At 39.6% G+C, this 23,074-nt stretch overlaps 1 protein-coding gene and 1 long non-coding RNA gene across 5 annotated transcripts in view; both read right to left on the bottom strand.

Annotated features, from left to right (window-relative positions):
- Positions 1-1,410: 1,410 nt before the first annotated feature.
- On the bottom strand, positions 1,411-11,770 carry LOC139632779 (uncharacterized). The gene is made up of 3 exons (XR_011693618.1): positions 11,610-11,770; positions 11,367-11,416; positions 1,411-2,942 (listed from the first exon to the last, which is right to left on the bottom strand). It is a non-coding gene; the product is annotated as an uncharacterized lncRNA (long non-coding RNA).
- A 1,938-nt stretch (positions 11,771-13,708) lies between these two features.
- mideasb (mitotic deacetylase associated SANT domain protein b) overlaps positions 13,709-23,074 on the bottom strand; it is a 28,121-nt gene continuing 18,755 nt past the window's right edge. For 3 of the 4 annotated variants that reach the window (XM_071498689.1, XM_071498690.1, XM_071498688.1), the window contains exons 10-13: positions 22,354-22,497; positions 21,483-21,602; positions 19,052-19,251; positions 13,709-17,638 (exon numbers count right to left, since the gene is read on the bottom strand). In XM_071498689.1, the coding sequence (XP_071354790.1) occupies positions 17,401-17,638; positions 19,052-19,251; positions 21,483-21,602; positions 22,354-22,497 (702 nt within the window). In that variant the 3' untranslated portion in view covers positions 13,709-17,400. The remainder of the gene's footprint in view (positions 17,639-19,051; positions 19,252-21,482; positions 21,603-22,353; positions 22,498-23,074) is intronic. The other variant, XM_071498691.1, reaches the window with a different exon arrangement.

A 23,074-nucleotide genomic window follows, 5' to 3' on the forward strand; every position in this document is an offset into this window, starting at 1 on the left:
TTGCCAGTGTTTTTTTGTCACTCTGTGTAATTGAATCTGTGTTCCCTAATCAGATTAAATCCATAACATGTGGGAATGTTCAGTATTTTATTTGCTAAAATGCTCAGTTTTTAGACTCTTGAATCCTTGAGCCCTGTGTTATATAGAAACATCATATTTTATGCTTTATTTAATAAATTTCAATCTTCTTGATAATGATTATTTCAATATTATTTTGTCCTATACTCACCATCATGTGTTTGAAGATCTTAATAAGCATGAAACTTTTCCAACTCAGGACAATGAGCACACAGTCGTAGTTATTGGTAAAACAATCTCACAATAAGGTTAAAGTTCTGGAGCTTTCAGTCATATCACATGTTCTTCCTCAGCAGACGGAGATCCCTGCTGTCATACATTTTAAGCACTACAGATTTTTTTACTCATTACCTGAGATCAACTCAGAAAAACTGGCTAATAATGAGGTTCACAGTTCAATCTCGATACTGGAAACAGGAGTTGACAAAATAATCTCACTTGAAGATCCGTTTAGTAACTGTTCTCTGAACCTCTCATGGTCTTCATCTGCAGATTGAGGTTTCTCAGTTGTCAGGCTCATTATAGATGTTCATGTTTCCACTTTTCTGAGCACTTCAAGGATTTTGGCTTAAAAACTGAGATTGGACATTAACTCTGGTCTTTGGAAACAGTAAATGACGTGACAGCCTCACCTCACTTCATGACCCATTTAGTAGCTGTTCTCTCCACATTAAAGCCAACATAGAAATGTACTCACTGCCTTTAATTTGATTTATTTATTGATCTCCTAAATCAAACAAATCGGAGGGTTGTTCAGTTTCATGATTGACCTTGGAAACTGCTCAGAAAGATCACAGTTTTAGCTTCTACGTTTTTGTGAATGAACAAACTCCATCTTCTGAGGATTATTGTGTCATATTGTTAAAAGCTCAAGAACTAAATGGACCCTGTGGTGAGACTGTCAAGACTCCACCTTCAGTCTCAGTTTAACTGACGTCTCATTTAGTGAGAGAATATATTCTAAAAATGCACAGGTTTAAAGGATTTACAACCTGAACCTGGCTCGTGCTGGTGCATTGTGGGTAGCAGCTGGAGCAGCTGAGGCCAGCCTGAGTCTTCGTAGATTCACCAGATGCTTCCTCTCTGGTTCTTTTCAGCCTAGCTGCCAAACCTTTGCTCTGCTCGGCCGCCCTCAGAGTTCATGAATCACGTAGCAGCCGTTGCTTCCATCGAGCCTCTGCCATCACAGCCTGACTGTTGCTATGGCAACAGACACAAACAAGCCCCAACAGACAGCCAGTGTGCCCGTCCGTCTGGCTATCACCCTTTTCTCTGCAACAAAGACATTCACTGTCACAGGAAAATCTCAACCGAGGCCACAGACACTGAGGCAACTGATGAAAACATGCAGAGGATGTTTGGCAGTGAAGCATATTTCAGCTTCTTCTGAAAACTGGCTGTGAAATGCAAAACAAAAACAGCTCGTTCGTACATTTTGTAAATTTTGTGCCGTCAGAGAGGTCTACACATTATCAGTCTTTGCACTAATATGTCTTTGACATTTAAGCATTTTTAAACATGTATTTCATTAAGAAAATGCATGGTTAAAGCAACCACAAAGTAGGAGATCCATTTATTTTACACTGTCTTAATCACAGAGTCTATTGTAGAGGACCTGAAAAATATAACAAGAATGCAAGTTCACAAAAAACAGAAGGGTGGAATTAATGGATTTTTAAGGGGGTAGTTAATGCTCCCTGTGTCTGAACAGTCAGTGTTTTGACATGGTCTGGTGGTGTGTGTTAAGATTCCTCCTCTGATAATCATAGTTCTCATTTTGGTATTCAAATAACTCTCTCTCCCACTCAGCTTTTTCACCCAGGAAATACTGCATCTCCGTAGTCATGGCAACACCTCCAGATGTTGGTATGAAACCTGCTGCATTAGTCAAGTGTTCTCAAGATGTTGTGGCGCTTAAAATGTGGCTGTTTTTATGAACACACCAGAGATGATCAGATAAAACACAACAAAAGTACATTTATTGAAGAAGAGGCGGACACCAAAAATATTTCTGGCTCCAAACAGTCTCACAGGAAATACACGATTCATTGTGTTTGAAGCCTAATGCATGAAACTGAGGATCATTTCCTGACGTGATCATAATGAAAGCATCATGCAGGCAGTAAGCACATTTATAAAGCACTTACGTTGACTTACGATGCACTTAAAGTGAAGTGTTACCAGTTTTTTTTTTCTGTCAAGCAGGAGAAGAGGGAAGCCAGAGTAATTTGCCAATGAAGACCTGCTGTGTCAGCATGAATCAGAGGCCCTCAGTCATGAAGCTGTAAAATTAGACTCATAAACCTATTAAGGGCTGGAAAATAAGTGTAGAAGCGTCGGATTGCTTTCATAACTCACGCATACACACAGAACTGGGTGGGCATGACTCCTCAAGTCAGGTTCTAAATTATTTCTCTGAAAAAGACAGCAAGGGTGTGGGCATATAATAATCTGAGGGGAAACATAATCTATTCCAACACTTGGAATTTTATTCTTTAAAAAAAAAAAATCACATTAATCATCCAAAAAAGAATAAATATAACTAATTACAAAGAATAAACAGGCCTAAATTTCAAACTTCCCCATAAACAAATTGATCTGTATGTGTAGGGTTTGGTGTCTCCTAGTGGTGGTATGAAAAAAAGACCCTGTGATGAATGGGCTGAAAACAGTACCTACAGCCCTGTTGTCCTGAACTGAGCTCAAACTCCCAGCACAAACATGTGTGACCAATGTATTTTGCAATTATGATGACCACCAACTGTAACAGAATCCAGGCACGACGTGCAAGAGAGGCTACACTCATCGAATCAGGAGGTGAAGTCAGCAGTGTCCAATCACAAGAGCTCCTCTCTTCTCATTCACTTTTAAAGCAGCAGACAGATGAAAAGGAGCAGGAGAGGGGAGAAGAGAAAAAGTTTACCACATGGAACCAGAGCTTAAGCCGTCAGAACAATTTTACAGATGCTACAAATGAGTAGGGTTATTATTTATTTTGACATGGCAGAGGCAGCTTTTTTCCAAATTCTGTCATCACGAACCCAAAGGAACAATAACTGAAGCACAATGAACAACAGCACAGCATGAACTAGTTTGTTTAAATCTGCATGTCAGAGATGATGCAAACTAAAACAAGACAGAGTCCACAGCTCATGCTCGCTACTCTGTGAGGCTCTACTTAAACACAGCTATCATGCTGACAATGACAATGTTACTATACTAATAACACTATTAATACTAATAACAGATGGAGGCCTGTTCATGATGTTCATTAGCATTAAACACAAAGTACGTCTGAAGCTGATGGGGGTTATTACATTATTAGTTTGGCAGGTATTTGATCATAAACCGTAAAGCGTTGGTGCCACATGAATAGGATCACCAGTCATTGGGATTCATCATCTGGGCAACATGAATATCTGCACAAACTTTCACAGGAATCCCTTTAGTAGTTGTGAAGATATTGAAGCACCCACCAAGCCACTGATGGACTGCCATCCCCTAGAGCTACAGCGCTAGCATGGCTGAAAAAACCCGTTAGGATCAAATAAGTAATTTACTGTAAGCATTCAGATCCTTTACCAAAATAAAAGTAGCAATATCACACTGTAAAAAACACCTAAGACGTATGATTGCAAAATGGATCATTATTCTTGATGCATTGATGTGTGAGAAGCGTTTTACTCGTCTAGTCAAGATTTTTCCCAATGACTCACATTTGTAGTTTATTAGTTCTTGAGTAGATGTTCTTTCGCCACTGCCTGTGCTCGAGGCGTTACAGTTGTGAGGCTGCAGATTCACGAAAAAAAAGAGGATCTGTACAAAACGTCACTTAGGAAGATTACCACAGCACGTCTGGTCTTCCTGGTTTTTTGTTACAGGATATTTCATATGTTCCTCTCAGTAATAAGTGAGAGAACACAACACAAATGGAGAATAAGAAAGAGTATTAAATATCCTCGAGTGTAACCATGAAGACCGTAAAACTGTATCAGATGTGTGAAGCCGTGAAAGTCATAAAAATCAGGCCTGTCGGTTTGAATATGGACACACACACATGCCTCTGTTATTACTACTCTGAAAATCTGTCTTCCCTACAAGATTGGTCTTTCCATCGTAGACCACTTAAAAACAATGAAGTGAGACAATAATCTTTAGTCTGTGCACACGGCCTATTAAGAGTTTCTACTCTTGTCTTTGAGCTCTTAAACCTGTTAGTGTGATTTCAGAGCGTGAAAGGGAGCCGGAAACAGGAAATCAACTCACTTTAAAAAAGTCCTTAAAATCATTACAAACTATGAGGTTTTGTCTTTTTTTTTTTTTTTTTTTTTTTTTGCTTTGAAGGCAGTTATTCAGACAAAGGATGTCATTTTCTACGAGGTTGTTAAAGGTATTAAATCAAAACACATAATTGCTTCCATGCTCCAGATAGTTGAAACTGAGACTTTAGTGTTTAAATCGTGGAAGAAAATGGCAGAAAAGACAAGTGAATGCTCCTTTAAACCAGGGCTTTCCCAACCTGCGTCATTTCATTAGCATACATCTGATGGGGTGACAAGATGATTCATTGTAATTATGTTCGTTGTTAAGAGTGGAAACCAACACCAATGTTAACCGCCTGTCTCAGTCACGTCTTTTCTTCTGCTGAAGTGAGCATGCTAACCAGCTAGCCCCAGCCTGTCTCCTCACCCTCCGATAGCAACTCACTGTAGGCTCCACTCTGCCCTGAAGAAGTCGTGCTGCTCAGAGGAAGTATTATGACCTCTTGCTTTGTAAACGCAACGATGGCCAAAGCTCTCAAGCGACAATCACCGCCACGCGCTCCCAGCAAGAAACCACTTTAGGTGGCAGAGAAAACTTACAAATAGCCCCTTTTATCTCCACATATGAACTTGCCTGAACTGTCCTCCTCTATTTATGAAATCCACTTTAAAAATACACATCAAGAGCTAGTACCCAAAACGCTGTAAGTCCATAGTAGTAAAACAAACATAGCTACATAAAAGTTCATAATTTTAAATCCTAACATTTTGTAGGAATAGTTTGGTATTTTAGGAAATTGCATTCTTGCTATGAGTTAGATGAGAAGATTGATACCACCCTCATGTGTGTACAGTAAATATGAAACTGGAGCCAGGCTAGCTGTTTCCTCCTTTTTTTTTTTTGCCATTGTGCTAAGCTAAGCTAACCTTCTCCTAGCAGTGGCATTACAGTGAGAGTACAGACACAAGAGTTGTTTCAATCTCAACTACTCAACTAATTATTGGTAAGAGAGCAAATAATCCCAAAATGTTGTACTGCTCCTTTAAAGATTGAGTTTGTCAAAGTACCATTGGGACATTAGGTTATCTATCAAACGCTGATAATATTTTTTTTATTCTACAAAAAGGTCAACTAAAAATAGAACAAAACTGCTCAGGTTTTCCCCTGACTTTGCAATAACACGGTCCACCAGCCCCCCCGCCCTCCATCATCATCACAGTCCAGCTGTCCGGCACAGTTCAGGCTGAATAAAGTGCACCGTGTGAAATCTGTAAAACATGCCTTTTGCGACCTCTTGTCTTGAGAAATGATAAGTCAGGGCCCTGTGAAGCATCCCCCAGTGTCCTGTTGGAGTCTGGCTGAACGCTTCAATCCAGAGGCTCCAGCAGTTTCATGTGAGGTGCACGATGATGAGAACCTCGGTGGTTACTGAGCAGAATCTGGTCCTCATTTCTGTCACTGAATATGTATGGCTGTCTCAGATACTCCCTCAGTTCACAATCCCTCCTTCCTCCACTCCTTTGAATCCTTTCCATTCCTCTGTTCTCTCCCTTCCTTTACCTGCTGCCTCCCTTGTTTGTGTCTTTCCACCCTCCATAAATCCTCCTCCTCCTTCCTCCTTTACATTACCCCCTACCCTCCTGCTACCCTCCCTCTCGCCCCATTCTCCAGGATTCTTCTGCAGTTGATTAGAGCTGCTGGATGTATCTGTTTCCACTGCAGCTCCCCATCTCAGCAGATGTGTATAAAAAGGCCCTCTGGTGTTGTAATTGTTAATATGGAGCCAGTGTGTGCAGAAAAGAGGAACTGCTGCCATGAGCATTTGTATGGCAGCCAGCTCCCTGTAAACACACACAGAGAGGGGATTCATCAGCAACTCCAAGCCCAGGAGGAAGCCTCTGTGCTGGGGTAGATAATGAGGTAGCCAGGCCTCTGAGCCTGAGCCTGATCTCCAAAATAAAATACCATTTTGGTACATCAATCATGTTTTTGTTAGGACTAAAGGCTACAAATCTGGTGAACATGCCTGTGTTATTAGGCTTCTAGCAGCTTCAATAACAAGGGCCTCCCTATTAAAGTGAAATTTAACTGTGGACACCAACATTAGTTTAGTCTGTTTTCACAGACTTTGCACCCTCTTCCCTCTGTGTTCATAAGAAACGTGTATATCTCCAGTATTCCTGAGTTGGACCTTGCACTGAAACAATTAGTGGACCTTGTGAATTTTAATCAGCAACAACCTCAATGGTTTTCTCTGTTAATTCTGTTGTAAATAATGTTTTTTAAACGCAGGTTGAATATTTAAGTAGCAGCAATCATTTTGAAAGTTTCTAAAAGTACTGTATTTGGAACTAATTATTTTCTAATTACAAAATCATTCCTTTACCTCTGACATAAACTGTGTTTTAACCGATCAGGTTGAAAAAGGAAAGCGTCTGGGAACCACAGGTTATAATTAGTGAAACCTATAGGATGGTAACTAAGATGGGGAATAATTTTGCTCAAACTTTTCACATATGACACAATTTAATAACCCTATTGTTATTCCATCTTCATTACTGTCCAGCCTGGTGCTTCTGCTGGTGACGTCAGGAGAAAAGTACCACAAGACAGCACCTCACGTGGTATTTCACTGTGGGTTTAGGTTAAGAATTGTGTCGGTAATGCATGAAGGTCTCTCCTGGCTTGATATTAAAAACAGACTTGTTTACATCATTTGTTTTTAACCATGCTAGGTTGTGTGGCTCCATGGATAGCAATGTTAGTCAAGTTGGTCTGTTTCAACAACCACTGGATGGACTGCCATGATATTTTGTACAGACATTCATGTTCCCCAGAAGATGAATCCTTTGGTGATTCCCCTGACCTTTCCTGTAGAGCCACCAGGTCACAATTTCAATGTGATCAATACTTTGATGTATGAACAAAAAAAACCTGCAAAACTAATGACCTTCCCATAAGCCTCAGCATGTTGGCATGCTAAACTAAGATGGTGAATATGGTAATCATTAAACTATGTATTTTAGCATTAGCATGTTAGCATTTGCATGCAGATGATGGCAAATGAACAAACTCAATCCAAAGGTGCAATATATGAAACAATAAACAAATTAAATTCACTCCCTCGACAGATTACTACAGAAAATGTGTCCAGATTTAAGATATAATGGAAAAAGACTGAGAGTCCACTGCCCCGCTTGCTTTGAGCTTTAGCAGTGGATTAATGTTAACCGTTTATCAGTTTAGCAGGTTAGCAGTTAGTTTAAATTTTAGCAGGTTATCATAACACTAGCTAGTTAGGGAATGTCATGCATCACCTTGATTTAATTGAAACTGTCAGAGGTATTGTTCACTATTTTCTGATATATTATAGACTAAATGCTCAATAAATAGGCTGAAGAGATTCCTTAGTTGCAGCCGTACTGTAGCTGGAAATGTCTTGCAGATTGTAGCCGCCATATTTCACAGAAATCTCACACTTCTTACGGCAGATTCATCCACGCTTTGGCAGGATAATGGCCTCAGGCTCCTGCTGGGCTCAGATCTGATGGCCAGGAACATACAGTATCATACTGGGCTTGAGCATAATGAAGGAACTGATGAGTGTTTGAGAGTAAGGGCAAAAAAAGGAAAAAAAAAAAAAAAAAAATCCCATTAGTTTTCTCTCTCTAACTCTCACATACAGAGGGAGAGCACCTGGCCACATTCGCCAGGCTCTCTTTGGACATGTTGACAGAGCCTCGACAGGAATTGGAGACAGTCTGATTTCCTGAGGGACGTGATAAATAACCTGTGGTGTGTCTGTGCAGATGTGATGGATATTCTGCAATACCAGTGCACATATAAATTATCATTGATTTGGAGGAATTTCTCAGGGCCTGTGTTTTTAAATGCAAAGGATGAATGTAATTTTTCAATGACAAACAGCACTGAGGTGGATGTGAACTAGCTTTCGTGCAATTTTGTGATTCAGCGTTCTCCTAAGCCTTCACTCTGATATCTAATTTTGTTCAGCTGTAAGATAGAGAGATAAAGTTAAGATGCCTTTTGCCACCCATCCCTCCTATTTGTTGTACTCCTCCTCCTCCTCCTCCTCCTCCTCCTCCTCCCACGGGTTGGAACAGGCAAAAAGAGTACATGAAGACACAGATGAGTTGCATGCTGTTCTTGTTTGCCTTCCCCGGACCGCCCTGCTGCTCGCCCTGGTGCTAACTAGTGGGAGTTGGCAGTTCCCTTCATTGTTTCATTTTCAGCCTCAGATCCTAACCAGCCTACATGGTCACAGTCATATACACTAAGACATAGCCGCAATACACGCCTGAATGTTTGCATTTTCCACTCTAACTGCTGCTTTTTGTTTAGCAAGGAGGTAAAAACATAGCAGGGACATTCATACATGTAGTACTGGAGACTGCAAATTCTGAAGAAATTGTGATGGGATCGCTGTTACTGCATAAACTTATCCTAAACTGTGCTGCTGGCTTGAATTTGTATGTAAAAGCAGCTAAAGCAATATTAAGACATGAACAAAATGAGGAATGAAAATTGTAGTGGAAGCAGAGAAAAAAAGTTGAAAATGTGAGTAAGTTTATAGCCTGCAGAGAGAAACTGAGCTGTATTGACTTGTGCATTAGCATTGGCTAGCAACAGCTCTGCCTAGTATCCATAATATGGTGAGAATCATGAGCAGAGTTGTTGAAACAGAGGGCCCTGCGGCCACCCATCGAGAGACGCCTGGGCTGCAGCTGGGGTCCCCTGGCTTACTCCCCCCTGACACCATATAGGCTCAAATTAGGATCTAAATTATTTTGAGCTTGTCAAGTAATGTTTACAAATAATTCCAAAGTTTGTAGTTGTAAATCAACCTTTGTAAACCTGTAAAATAAATCTGCATGATATATTCAAGCTTGTGCATGTGAAATAACTGTTCTTGTGGTGAGGAGATTTGCATTTGTTAAAGAGAGACTGAATCAAAACTGAACAAATGATCAGTGGTGAGGTTAGACAAAGAAAACTGTACAGGTCAGCACACACCATCCGCAGTATGTGACACAGACAAGTACAAATTTTAACCCTTGTAACCGCAGAGTCACACTCTGTGGGAACTCATGAGCACCAAAACTTTGCATTTTACAGTCTTCTGCTTTGTATCAGTACACAGATATTGAAACAACCATTTCTTCTTTTACAGTGTCTTTGTTTTACCCAAACACTGGTCATTTGTTCATAGTGTTGAATCAGTTGTTAGCATAGTTAACAACAGTTTTTTAAATTGTCTGCTGGTAACCTAACATACAAATGGTCACACCACATCTCTCAGCATAAAACAGGCTACGTTAAAGTTTAAATTCTGTTGTGGTTTAAGTGGTATTTTACTGTGTGGACGGCTTTGGTGAATAAAGTGATAAGTCACTGGTCATTTGGAGAAAAATGTACTAAAAATTGGGTCACATGTGGGTGCTCCTCCACCCATCCACTGTAGGTCGGATGTTGTCTACAGTCCTGTTGAGGTTGTAGTTAGTGATAGTTTCCACTCCCATCTCATAAACATGAAGCTATGGAAGCTGCCAGGACACTGCATCTTTATTTCCCACTGTGAGACTTTCTTAGAGGGTCATTTGCTACAGATTACAACAGAACTGTATCGTAAACTGAAGTGAAATCCATCAGCATATTGTGGTTGTTTTCACAGTTGTATAGCTTTGGTCAGTAGAGTGATAAATCAAACAGAGTTGTTAGGGAGTAGTTCCTCATTATGTCATCATTATAGCACAATGAGCTCCTTCACAACAAATCAGAGACGGCAAGTTTCCAAACAAGCACCTTGAACATAATATTCAAGCCACATACATATTAATAATCACATCCACATTATTTTTATTTTCTGATGGATTAGTGATGATGACCTAATAGGTGTAATAAACAGAGTATAATTTTAGTTCATCTTAAACATTTAACCATGGATCCGTACGGAAGGGCAACCACACAAAACACAACTGCTTTCATAAAGAAAAAAAAAGTGTATTTGCATATTTACAAGACGCCCCAATGTCAAAAATAAATGCCACGTGTAGAGCAACAATACAATGGCCTTATACTGATGTTTGTCACACCAATGACCTCCTATTGCATTATGTATCCTTTTTTCCAGACAGAGCATTTGTAAATGTGCAAGTACTATGCATTTTTTATTTTATAAAAGCAGCTTGTATTTTGTGTTATTGCCTTTCCACACAGATCCATGATTAAATGTTGAAAATCTAAATTGGTGAAGGAGCACCCAGATGAGACCTAATGAGCTTTGCTGGACAGTTTTTTTTCTAATGAGCAACACATGAGCAGTAAGAAAGTGAAACTATGTTAAATAAAAGCCAAATAACACATGTCCGACATTAAATGGCATTACATTGCTCTGATTTCATCCTGTGTTGTTTAGTGAAGCTATCGTAGATCCATGATAGAACTATCCAATAGCATAATTTACTCCCCCCCGACCCTATATAGGCTCAAAATGATTTTGAGCCTATATAGGGTTTGTCATAAATTGGATTTTAAGTTTATGATTTGAAATCTTCATTTTGATGTAAGAAATTTCACAAATATTTTATGGGCCCACGCCAGAGCTCAATTCACTGTTATAGAACATCACACATTTTAAGGTTCTCTCTCTGGTCTCCAGCTTTAGAGGAGAGCGCTGCCTGCTCACAATTATTGACCAATCAATTCTGAAATCTGAATTCTTAAAAAGGGTTGGGTTCTCCTTTAGAAGCACAACCCATGATTCTATTATAGTGTTTCCACCCTCAAAGCATCTGGTGCAGAGAAATAAACTAAAATTCTAAATGTGAAGGTCATTATAGAAACCAATGGGGGACTTTATTCAAATGATCATGTAAACCTGAAAATGAAAATGTAATTTTTCACACATGTACGTGTTCTTGGATTACACTGGACATGACTTCATGAATATGTGCAAAACAGGAGAAGCAATCAGCAGGGTCCATTTGAAGTGTATAATCTTTTACCTGCAGTCAGTCAGTCAGGTGTGAGTGGTTACAGGTGAGTGGTTATTATTCTACAAATAAAAAAAAGCGTACAAACAGGTCAAATTCTATCATATTATGTTGAATTAAGCAACAGACAATCTAAATCAAAATCAGTACACCAATACATTCTGACTTTAAATATATGATCATGTGAAAACGAACCAAGCAGATTAGCTGTACTTAAACATGACTTGAGAAAACATAATGAAATAAACTACTCACTCAACAAATAAAGGTGAAACGATGGAGGGAAGCAGCTCAGCTGAAGGACAAACAGAGAATGAGCTCAGGACACAGAACAAAGAAAACTCAAAGCACCTGTGTGAGCTGCCCAGTCAGCAACACCTGTGCTCTTCAGGTCAGCAGTCATGTGACCCCACTTCCCACAGTAATGTGTTATTTAAGTAAAAATTAAAATAAAATGCAGTGATCCAATTTCCATTTTCACATATTCATGTGCACATTCTATGACAATGTTCAGTTCATCTTCACAGAGTTCACCTGCTCTACAGTGACAATATTCAAATACAACAAGCAAACAGGGCCCTCAGTCCTTTCGTTTTTTTTTTACATGTCACTAATAAAAAAATGCAGTCTGACAGTCCTCATATCAAGGCAGGTCATCAGTGAGGATGTCACTTCCTTGTCTCTTGTCTCTTTGTCTGTCTGGGGCAGTGGCAGCAGCTTGTTTCACCAGTCTTGTGTTTTACATCAATACAACTCAATGGAAATAACCAGACGTAAGATTTAAGGAATTTCAAATATATCACACTGCTTAAAGTCTGGTAGTTATTCTGATCCCAGGTCATGATTGATGATACACTGGTAAAATGAGATCCTCATGTTAGAGTTGCTTTCTAACATAACCAGGTTCCTTTAGGAGGGTACTGAACCTGCCAGAATTCTCTGTTAGGTAAACATGGCTCTGGTAAAACCCAGATGAGTCACAGCAGGTCTACATTAGAGCTGTTTTGTCTTGTCTCCCGTACAGTGAACTAAATATTGCCAATCTTAGCCTTCTGCCTTCTCCATACTGACATTATGCATGAAATCTTTCACCTAAATTAGTAATAATGTAGGCCCACATATGCAGAAAGTACGATCATTTAGTGATGCTGCGCTCATGGCAGTGCAACCAATATACAGAATTATGTAAAACCTATCCCAGTCTGAGAAACAACAGGAAGCTCTGCATTGATCCAAGGCTGCAGATTATGTTTACTGTTTAAAAACTCCCCAGATTGTATACAGTTATGTCAGGATATTTTCTGTGCCACTATCTATGGGTTGGTTAGATAACAAAATACAAAACAAAGTCATTCCTGCTTGAACAGTGTTGAATTACTGCTCGGCATACTGACACTGCTGAGCAACAATCTGAACAACAAAAACAGAATATTGCTTTTACTTATTTATTTTTTTGATTGAGGCAGAGATTAGGACGAAAAACAAGACAAAGAATTAATACATTTGTACATTGACTGTGCATAAAGTCTTCTAAACATCTAATTAAGAGACACAGTTAAAATATATTATAAATCAAAAACTATACATGAAAAAATGTGTTTAAATGAAACAGGAAAGGTTTTTCTTTAATAATCAGGACTCATAGTGCCTTGGATCTTTTTACCTCCTGTTTACAATTGTCTGTATTGACATTTACATATCTTGTCAAACTTTGATAAAACATTTGGTGCTAAGTTGTATGAGACCTCTCTGGATTGCTGCCATCACTGATTAATACAAATTCTGCAATAATATATTGTTAATTTTTCAGTAAGTTTCAGAGTTTTCTATGTTGAAGCATCTAGGAGATATGATATGAGAAGAACACCTAATGAAACAGACGCTGATATGTATGAATCTGAAGATTGTGAAGATGCATAGAACTACAACTGTAACCCTAATTCTAACATTGTAAAGAAAAGCACAGCAACAAAGAGACTGAGTGTGTTTTGTACAGACTGTAAAGCCCCCTGAAAAAAAACTTGTGATTTTGTGTTATATAATATAAATTTGACTTGACACCTTTAACCCATCAAACCACTATATGAGAGCTGAGGTTTCCATCAAACAAACCACACCTGGGTATGAAGCTGTCAGTCATTGGAGCACAGCACTGCTTGGCTGGTGCTACGACACCGCCCCCCTCTGCTCTGTGCAGGTACTCCACCGCCTGAACTGCTGCAACAATGCTGCCCCCTTGTGCAACTAAAACGTGCTCTGCTCTGAAATGCCATCAACAACAACAGCCATCATTTTTTTCAGGTGCTTGGTGTGGAGTTAGATCACAGAAAGAAAGAAAATGACACATTCAAAAGTTTGCTGAATATTTTAAAACTTTAATATACAGTGCTTCATGAATCATTACTAAAAACACAGGTGGTAAAAATCAAATCGAAACAAATAAGTTACACTGTAGTAAAAAGCAATTGAGATTCCTTTCCGTTTTCATCATTAGTGTGAACCCCATATGAAAATAGCATAGAAAGTATGCAAACATAGAATTTCATTCATATATATTTTCTAATCTTTAGCTAAATAAACCTTTTTACCCCCAAAATACCTTTAACCAACTGGATGAAATGAGGAAAGTTTACAGCTCTGTGTGTCGTGGCCTCAATATCATCCATAATTCTGCTTCTTAAACAGCTTGAAAACCTTTCTCGTGACAATTTCCCCCTGCGAGAACCTCAAGACAAGCCCAAATAAAAAGGAAATATAAATTAACATGTGAACAGTCTGCAAATTTTGTTTTTTTCCATTGACTGGCATACAGTTTAACATTAGACCTCAAAACACTCTCTCTCTCACACACACACACACACACTTTTAACAGTATGTCCACTCACCAAAACACACTCACATACACACAGTCTGTGCATAGACCCAGGTTTAACTTGTGGAGTAACTGGTAATTGGAGCCGTTCCTCCCCCAACTCCCCACTGTGGACTGTGGTTTGTCCTTTAAAGGAAAATAACCCTTTAACCCATTTGTTGCTACGGCAACAGAGGCTGGCTCTGGGCCTAAGGGCTTAACATAGAGATATGTAGAGATAGAAAGATCAAAACATGCTGTTTCCATAGTCCAATTCAGTGCCTGCTATCAGCAACAAGGTAAACAGAAAAAAAGGCAACCATAGATACACAATGTAGGGTTAGACTGATGATGCAGAGAGGTTTCGATATTATAAATTCTGTCTAAACCACCACCATGCTTTGGCAGACAAATCAAATCTACATTTAAATGTTACTAATTGCACATTTTCTCATTAAATTATTCACTAGTTTCCCTTACTCATACAGAACCTGTGCCAGGCAGCCAGTAGCTGCTGACCCACAAAGTCAAGGTTTCAACGGAGTGTGTTGGTGTCACAACAACCTCAATGCAGTTTCCGACACTCTTGTGTGCAAGCAAAAGAGAGAATCAATATTATTCATCTTTCTGGCACAAAATGTTTAAATTTTAGAGTCACCAAGTAAATGAATCTGATGATGGCCTTTAAAAAACATCAATATCTGACTGAAGAATGGTTGGCAGAAAAGAATGCTTCTGCTGTCTGATTGATGATGACAGTAAATAATTACCGACTAAAAATTTACAGTTTATGGCAAGTGTACAAGGTAAACTCACATTTTAGATATTTTTGATATCTGAAAGAAAAAAAATTAAGTCTCATGTTGCATTCAGTTTCTCCTATAAAAACCTAAGTATGCTTTGCCAAAAAAAAAAGAAAGAAAAAACTCCTTCATTGGCCTGTTTGTTGGTTACAGTAAATAATTTACTGACAAAATTTACAGTATGTGAGAAGTGTAAAGAAGTACCATCTGGTTTTAAAAAACAAATGAAATATACAAAACTTCCAGTATTCAAAATTTCCTGTCAAAAACTACTTGATCTGAGTAAAGTATGGTTTGCAGTTAAGAATGTTGCTGCTCCTTTTAATGTTAGTTATTTTTGTGAATAAATTATCTGCCATCATCAACAACCCATAGAAAGGGTAAAAAGTAAACTGGCTGAAACAGTATCTGGTAGGGGTCGATATCTTGTGTCAACATTCTCTTGTCAAAAACTGTAAAATCTGGGTTATGCATGGCTTACAGTTAAGTTTGTCTTCGTATCAGTATTTTTTGTTTGTTTGTTTGTTAACAGTCATGGAAAAGTGTAAATCTCTGGCTGAAATGTCGGGACAGAGGTCAATGTAACTTCAAAACCTCCTGTTTGAATTCCCTGTGAGAAAAAGAAAAAACTGAAATTTGTGTTGAGTTAAGTGTGGTGTGCAATAAAAATCCTGTTTGTTAATGACAATAGATAATCTACAGACTGAGGTAAATCTAAAATAGTAAACAAAGAAAATGCCAGAGAAGTCCATGGGAGAAAATGTAAATTCAAAACCTGTAAAAACTTTGAAAAATTGAGTAGAATTTGGTTTGCAGTGTTTTTGCTTTTCTTAAAGCCAGTTTGTATCAATCAATTATTCACTATTATGAAGAAAAAAAAAAAGAAAAAAAAACTGGCTAAAACTTCAGGGTAGTAAGCATGTCGGAAACGTGGAGATTTATTTCCAGAATGAATTAGTTTGTGCTGTTTGTTGTCCTTCCCGCTATGTTATGTGTATCTATAGAGACCTGCAGAGTCAGTGCCTCCTATCAGTTACACAGTTGACAGCGAGGCATTCAGAGCAGCCGGGGGCAAGCGTGGCACAGAGGGGAAGGGGGCAGGGAGGGGGAGGCTTGGACACTCTGGTAACAGGGGGTCAACTTGTTCTATTGCACATACGTTTCTGCCTTTTCTTCATGTCTGGCTTCCAAAAAAGAAATTCTCACAGTTATAAACAGGCAGCAAGTAGCATTATTTTTGTTTTTTTGTTTAAATAAAAAAAAAATTTAAAAAAAAGAAAAAAAAAAAAGAAAAGAAAAGAAAAGCTATGGACAAGTACGGAAAAAAGCGCTCAATTAAATTGCAGCCAAAACCAGGATATAATAATAATATTAATAATATTAATAATCATCAACAAGAATATTCACAAAAACAACAACAATAACCATATATAGCTACACAGGCAGAAAAAGTAACGTTTACCTGTATATATGTATCATATAAAAAAAAAAACAAAACAACGACAGTGTAAAATTGATTGTCATTTCAAGATAAAAAGCATCAAAACATCCAAGGCATCAACAGTGAGGAACAAACTGAACTATAAAAAGTGACGAGGGCCGAAGGGGAGATTCACAGAACTAAAGCCCAAATGAACAACGCTCACAGAAAGAGAGGGAACGCTTTTGGTGCACATCATGCGTCTGAGAAAGCTTTTGGCAGCCTCGAATGCAGAAGAGCGGCGAAACTGAGGCGACAGTTTACACAGGCCATCCACCCATCTGTCCGTCATCACGATCCTGTTTGTTTGCATCGCTGCTGCCCCCCCCCCCCCAGCTGTCACATTTCAGCGTTCATATTGTCAAAAAACTTCATCCGATGCTGGAGAGTTGGGATGCAGCTTAAGCAGCTGCGTGCCGTGGCTCATCGAGAGAGGGGGGAAAAAAAAGGGGTCCAGCAAGTTCCACGCCTGATGAACGAAGCAGGGCGGGACTCAAAGTGCTGAGGAAAGGCCGCGGCCTGGCGTGGAGGGCAGGACAGCGCCGAGAGGAGCGGCATGGCTTTGATTTGACCGAGCCCTGTGACCAAGAGAGGTAACTCCTGAAAAGCTTTTCAAGCAGAGTAAAGGGGCGTTGGTGAGTTAACACACACACACGCGCACACACACACACACACACACACTCTCACTCAGTCCACACATTCACACTCAAACACATACACAGGTGTAAATCTGTCCCTGAATGTGCCAAGCAACGGAAGTCTTCTTGTTCCACAAAATGTACAGAGTTCACAGGAGGGATTCTTCTTCTTTTTTTAAAAAAAAAAAAAAAAAAAAAAAAAAAAAAAAAAAAAAATTTCTCCTCCCATCACAGAGAACCAGCCACTTGACGATCAGAGTGTGCGGCCTTCCTCTTACTGCCAGTCCTCGTCGTCCTCGTCCTCCCTGTCTGACGAGTCATCATTGGTGCTGTCCCCGCTCGCCTGTCGTGTCCCGTTCTGCTGCCGAGCAGCCAGGATGGCGGCGGCCTCGGCCGCTGCTTTTGCCGCCGCTCGTTCCTCGGCCTCTTTCTGACGCAGCGCTGCCGCCTTCTTCTCCTGCTCGGCGTGGCTCTTCATGTGGGCGCTGCGACTCTTCACCTTGTAGAAAATCCTACAGGAAGAGGACAGAGGAGGTCAGAGACATCGTTTCTTGGAGAAGTTATTAATAAGAGCACTGAAAAAAAAGGGGGGCAAAATCTTAAATCTTAAAAAACACAACCCCTTCATTCATTTAAATGAGACGATGTAGCAGAGATGCCTATGTAGTGAGCTCAGGGGAAAAAAACAACGTGTATTTGGTATAAAGGTTTAACTCGGCTCAACCTTTGCCACAGTGCAGTAACACGTCATGCAGAAAGACACTGCAGTGGCCAATCAAATACATGCAAGCACACATTTCTGGCAGATACTACCGTTTACCTCATGCTTGTTGCAATAAAACATAAACTGCCACGGTAACTACCCAATCCTTGTTGATACTGCATACGTATGTTCTTGCATTGCAACATTTCCTGTTTCTAAATTTAGCACTTTCATACAGTGGTTAGTCTCTATGTCTCTCCATAAACACTGAGGTCAAGGTTCAGTATGATGCATGGAGATAAGGGCTGGATAACTGTCTACAGGGCCAGGTCACTCCTCGACTTCAGATTCACAAAAAGGCGCTGGGGCTGCAAATTTTCATCACGAATTAATCTGCTGATTAATTTCTCATTAAATGTCTCATTAATAACGATTACAATTTCCAAGATGACATACTCAAATTGGTCATTTTGCCTGAGCAACAGTCCTAAAGATAGTCAATTTATAGTTGTATAAATAAGAAAAAAGCTGAAAACATTTAAGAAACTGGTACCAGAAAATGTTTTTGCTTATTATGATAAAAGTTTGGTTTAAAATTTCTATTGACCGAGTAATGGACTTATCAGCTGTTCTAAAATAAAACTCTCAGCAGCAGGTGACTCAGCAGGGGGTCTGTAGCTGCATAAAATGCGTAGTCATGTGTTTTGGAACAAACCTTTCCATATTTATGCAATATCTAGATTTCATTTCTGGATGTCTGGAAATGACTGATTCATGAGGCTCTGTGGTGGTGGATTCTCTATCATGAGCACACTTTGAGCAGGGTGGGTATTTAAGGAGAGTGAGTAGATCTTGTCCTGTCACTGGGTAGAACTGCATTGACAAGAGGCGCGATGTGCCGTATCTACTCTGTGTTTCAGTTGCTAGGACACGGCTGGCAAAAACAGGCCTGGTGCTGCCAGAGGACGAGCTGTTATTTAATCAAAGCATGACAGGACGGTTTGATTCTTTCAAACAGACACCAGAAGACACTTGCCTTTATTTACTAATATGTATTCTGAGTGGGCAATGGCATTAGCAACACTTCCTGCAGAAATTCTGCATTTTATATCTGGCTAGTTCAGTCTAAGGCTGCTTATGTAACTCCAGTGACTGATGCTGTCAGTTTTGCATAAGTAAACAGAGCCAGACCAGCAGCTCCTACACAACGTCAGTGACCGACCTGCCGCATTTCTTGCAGGGGAACTCTCCCTCTTGACTGGCTGAGCCTTTGTTGCCTGTTGAAGGGCTCGTCCGGCGTGCGTTGCCATCGTAGCGTGGTTTGGAGCTGGGAGGAGGTGGATGAGGGGCATGGATGACCCGGGACAGCGGCTGGTCCCTCCCCATGTCCTCCTGGCCTTTCATGATCAGGACAGTCCCAGGCTGTGCACGTGCACACACACACACACACACAATAAAAAAGAAAGGTGTAGTTAACATGAAAGCTCTAATTTAACACAGTCACTGAGAGCAGTTAGGAAAGAAAATAATGAGCCTGAACCTGCTTTACGATGCCCTTTTATGTAGCATAGTGTTACTACGGTGTGAAAACATGTGCCAGTAAACAAACATATGGACTCACAGTTAAAGAAAACAGCAACATATGCAGCCTGACACTTGTCACCCACTGATGTGTAGGAAATGGTGATATCCAATGGAAATAAGAAGGATAAATGTTTCTTGCTGAGTCATTGTTTACTGTCGGACATAATGGAGTTTCACAATCCAGAGAGGGTTGTCATCAGCCACGTTATCCCCCTTTAAACTTCCAGCAGGGGGAAGCAAATCCAACACCTAGTCTTCAGGACAAGTCCGAGAGTTCAAAAGGACAAACGTGAGAGTCTGAAGGCGCAAACTGAAGTTTCTAACTGGCATCAATTGGTGGTATATATATATATATATATATATATATATATATATATATATATATATATATATATATATATTTTTTTTTTTTTTTGTTTTGTTTTTTTTGTTGTTGTTGTTGTTGTTGTTGTTGTTTTTATCTTTTTGTGAGGGTTTAGGAGAAGTCTTTGCATAACAAATTTCTCCTGCACAGGCTCTGTTTACTTTAAATGTGTGTTTACCTGACTCAATGTAGGTGTGAGTGTGTCTGTAGCTCTCCTGGCATTTATAGGCAAACATGTAAGAAATTTTTTAGAACACACTGTTATGTAGTTGTACGCAGATATAAAGACATTTTAAGTCTTTCTTTAAGTACAATATTCATTTTTAACTTCTCCTATGAAGACATATTCTTTATCATTCCAACTGTGTTTTACCATATTATTTTTCATTCTGTTTATACAACAGCCTCCTTTTACCAAGTAATCTGTCGAGCTGACAATTACTGCTCATCACTGAATGTCATAATGAGGAGCTCAAAAAACAGTGTGTGAAAAATAATAACATTCAAATAAAATAATTTCAACTGCTTCCACATGCCCGAAGCAGTGTTAGACCCCTTTCAGAAACGCACCCCTTTATGTTAACTGACTGTTTAACAGTCTGAATTAGGACGCTGGTCACAACTGCAGTCGTACTAGGTTGGACCACGTAACACTCTGAACACGGCACAAGTCTGATATGAAAGGCTCCAGCAGCTCATCATGCTCTGCCTTCTAAGATCTCAGTAATAAATTTAATATCTCAATATTTTATGCACAAAGAAAATAAACCAGTTTATTAAACTAGGAAACACTGTGAAAGGAACCACTGTTAAGTTGCTGAGGAGGTTCTTCTCATATCAAACAGAAAGGTTAAAAAACTCTCACCATAGTTTTAATTTACATGCTAATTTAAGGATGAATGAAAGAATATCCAGCCAAACACTTTACATACAGCATGCCAGCAAACAGCAATGAAACAAGAGTCCCGACTCCTGTCATTCAATGCATGTTCACTATCGAATATGAAACAGGCAGCAGAGTTAACATTAATATTACTGTTAAAGATGACCATGTCCGAATGACAAAAAGCCTTCACTTTAACAAACAGATAAATTTAGCATGTCCAAAAAAGGTCTGTGTGACTTATAAACCCAACAAAGAGTCGGGGCTGGGACTGGAAACATGCAGTATGTGGACACACTTCACGTCAAGCTTCAATAGAAGTAATTCATGTTTCACTTCTGTAACAGAAAAGGGTTCAAGGGCGAGGGCTGTCTTACTGTTAAACTTTCAGTACTTCAGGGAAACTTTCCCGGCAGGACAAGACTGAAACTGTTTTATATGGTCAAAGAGACTTTTTCCAAAAACATCTGTTGGAAAACAGGGAGGTCGTTTTATATTTGGGTCAGTGCAGTTTCTCAGTAAACACGGAGACAAGGGTATTTCATTAGGGATACTGTGGTCTCTCTGACTGACTGTGTTACAGACTGGGAATTGGCCATTGTTGAAAAGTACAAATGACTGATGTCATGTGTTGCAGGATGAAATCAAAACATTTTTATCTAATCTATGAGGCCAAAGATCCATAAAGAGGAACTTGATGGTGGATGTCATCACACAGACCTCTTCAATCCTTTTATCTACTCGTTTTATTTATTTATTTTATTTTTTGCTCAGACATTGGTTCATTTCCTAAGCAGAACTGATAATCAATTTCACACTCACGTTCTCAGTGGACTGCAGCGTGTGTGTCACCCTGGTGGGGCCGACATCCTGTTTCCTGTCAGCTGACCCTTCCCACTTCCTGCTGTCCTCCTCCCGCTGCGGCTCCAGCCTGTGAGAGCCCTGCCAGCCCGAGGAAGTACAGTTTTAAGACGCAAGCCTCTGGGAGAGAAACTAACAGCTCCATGCTCATTTAGAAAGCTCTGCCGTCAACTGTTTCACACGTTGCCTTTCCCATACGTAGCAACTTTTATGAACACTGGTTTTAAAGTATTTGTAGTTCTTTTTTTAAGGGTATGCAGTAAACGTTGCGAGAGGAAAAAGTGAGTTACTCGATTAAGATGATAAGGTAGATTCAGACTTGTTGCCATGTATATATGTAGCACAGTTTCCATAACAACCAGCAACACTGCACTTGCAATGTTTCCGTGGTTAAAAGAAATCTCTGCATCTGATGTTAATAAACGGTGCAGTGAGCTGCAGCCTTTCTCACGCTGTTCGTTTGAAGACTCGGATGGTCAATGAAGACATTCTGAGCAGTTATTTCTGAATTGACGCCCGACAGTTTCACATCTAAATAGGACTCTGCTGTTGTTTCATGTCTAATCATATCTCCCTGTGGTTAAACAGTCACATTCATTCTGCTGATTTCATACCAGATTAACTTTAGCTTTCGGTAAAATCAAGCAATATTTTGTGTATGACGGTCGTTTCAGTCACAGAGACAGGTGGAGTAGCTTTGGCCTGCTTCATGTCAGGGTCTTGATTTTGACTGTGGCAGCAGAATTTTCTAAAATGACCATCTAAGTGTCTATATATCAGCAAGAACCACATCTGTTACTGCACTGCATGTATTTTAAGACATTTAACTGACCTTGTGGTCCATCTCCTCCTCAGTGGTCCTGCTCTCCAAAGGCTCTGCCTCGCCGTAGATCAGCGTCCCGTTGCGTCCGATCTTGACATGTTTCTTGTACGTGTAGTAAAACTCCACACACTGTGCCACTGTCTTAGTGGTCACCTGTATTAAAAAAAAATACAAAAAAAAAACACACATTTAATTTAGTGTCAATGCATGTTATCGAGCACATGAAATCATTCAGGAGCAGGAAAATACTTGAAATCTTGACATTTTTGATTTGATCTGAGAAGCTTCACTTCAGTTGGGCTGCAATTTTATCAATTATCGCTTAATCTGCGGATTTTTGGATTTTATCTTTCACATGATCACCAGACCACTTGCTTTACTAACATATATGAACAAATAAAAGCAGGTAATTCTTACACTTGAGAAGCTGAAATCACAAACTGTTTGGCACTTCTGCTTCAGAAATTACCATAACAATCAATCAATTATCAGAGCAGCTCCTGATCTATCTCCAAGTGTTTCCCACAGGTGGAAAATTCACTTGTGGTGGGTGGTGGTGGTGGTGTGTGACTGATGTGCATGCAAAGACTCACGCACAGACAAGAAAATTAAATTGTTCTGCATTGTTGTGGAAAAGCAGCAATTGATTGCGACACTGGAAATGATTAAACGAGGCAGAAACATTGTTCCAGGGTGACTATATTTCCCTTTCCCCGCCCCGCTGAAGGAT

This window comes from Trachinotus anak, unplaced genomic scaffold (genome assembly GCF_046630095.1).
Source record: "Trachinotus anak isolate AG129_WGS33_773 ecotype Australia unplaced genomic scaffold, CSIRO_AGI_Tana_v1 ptg000015l, whole genome shotgun sequence".
Taxonomy (NCBI): domain Eukaryota; kingdom Metazoa; phylum Chordata; class Actinopteri; order Carangiformes; family Carangidae; genus Trachinotus; species Trachinotus anak.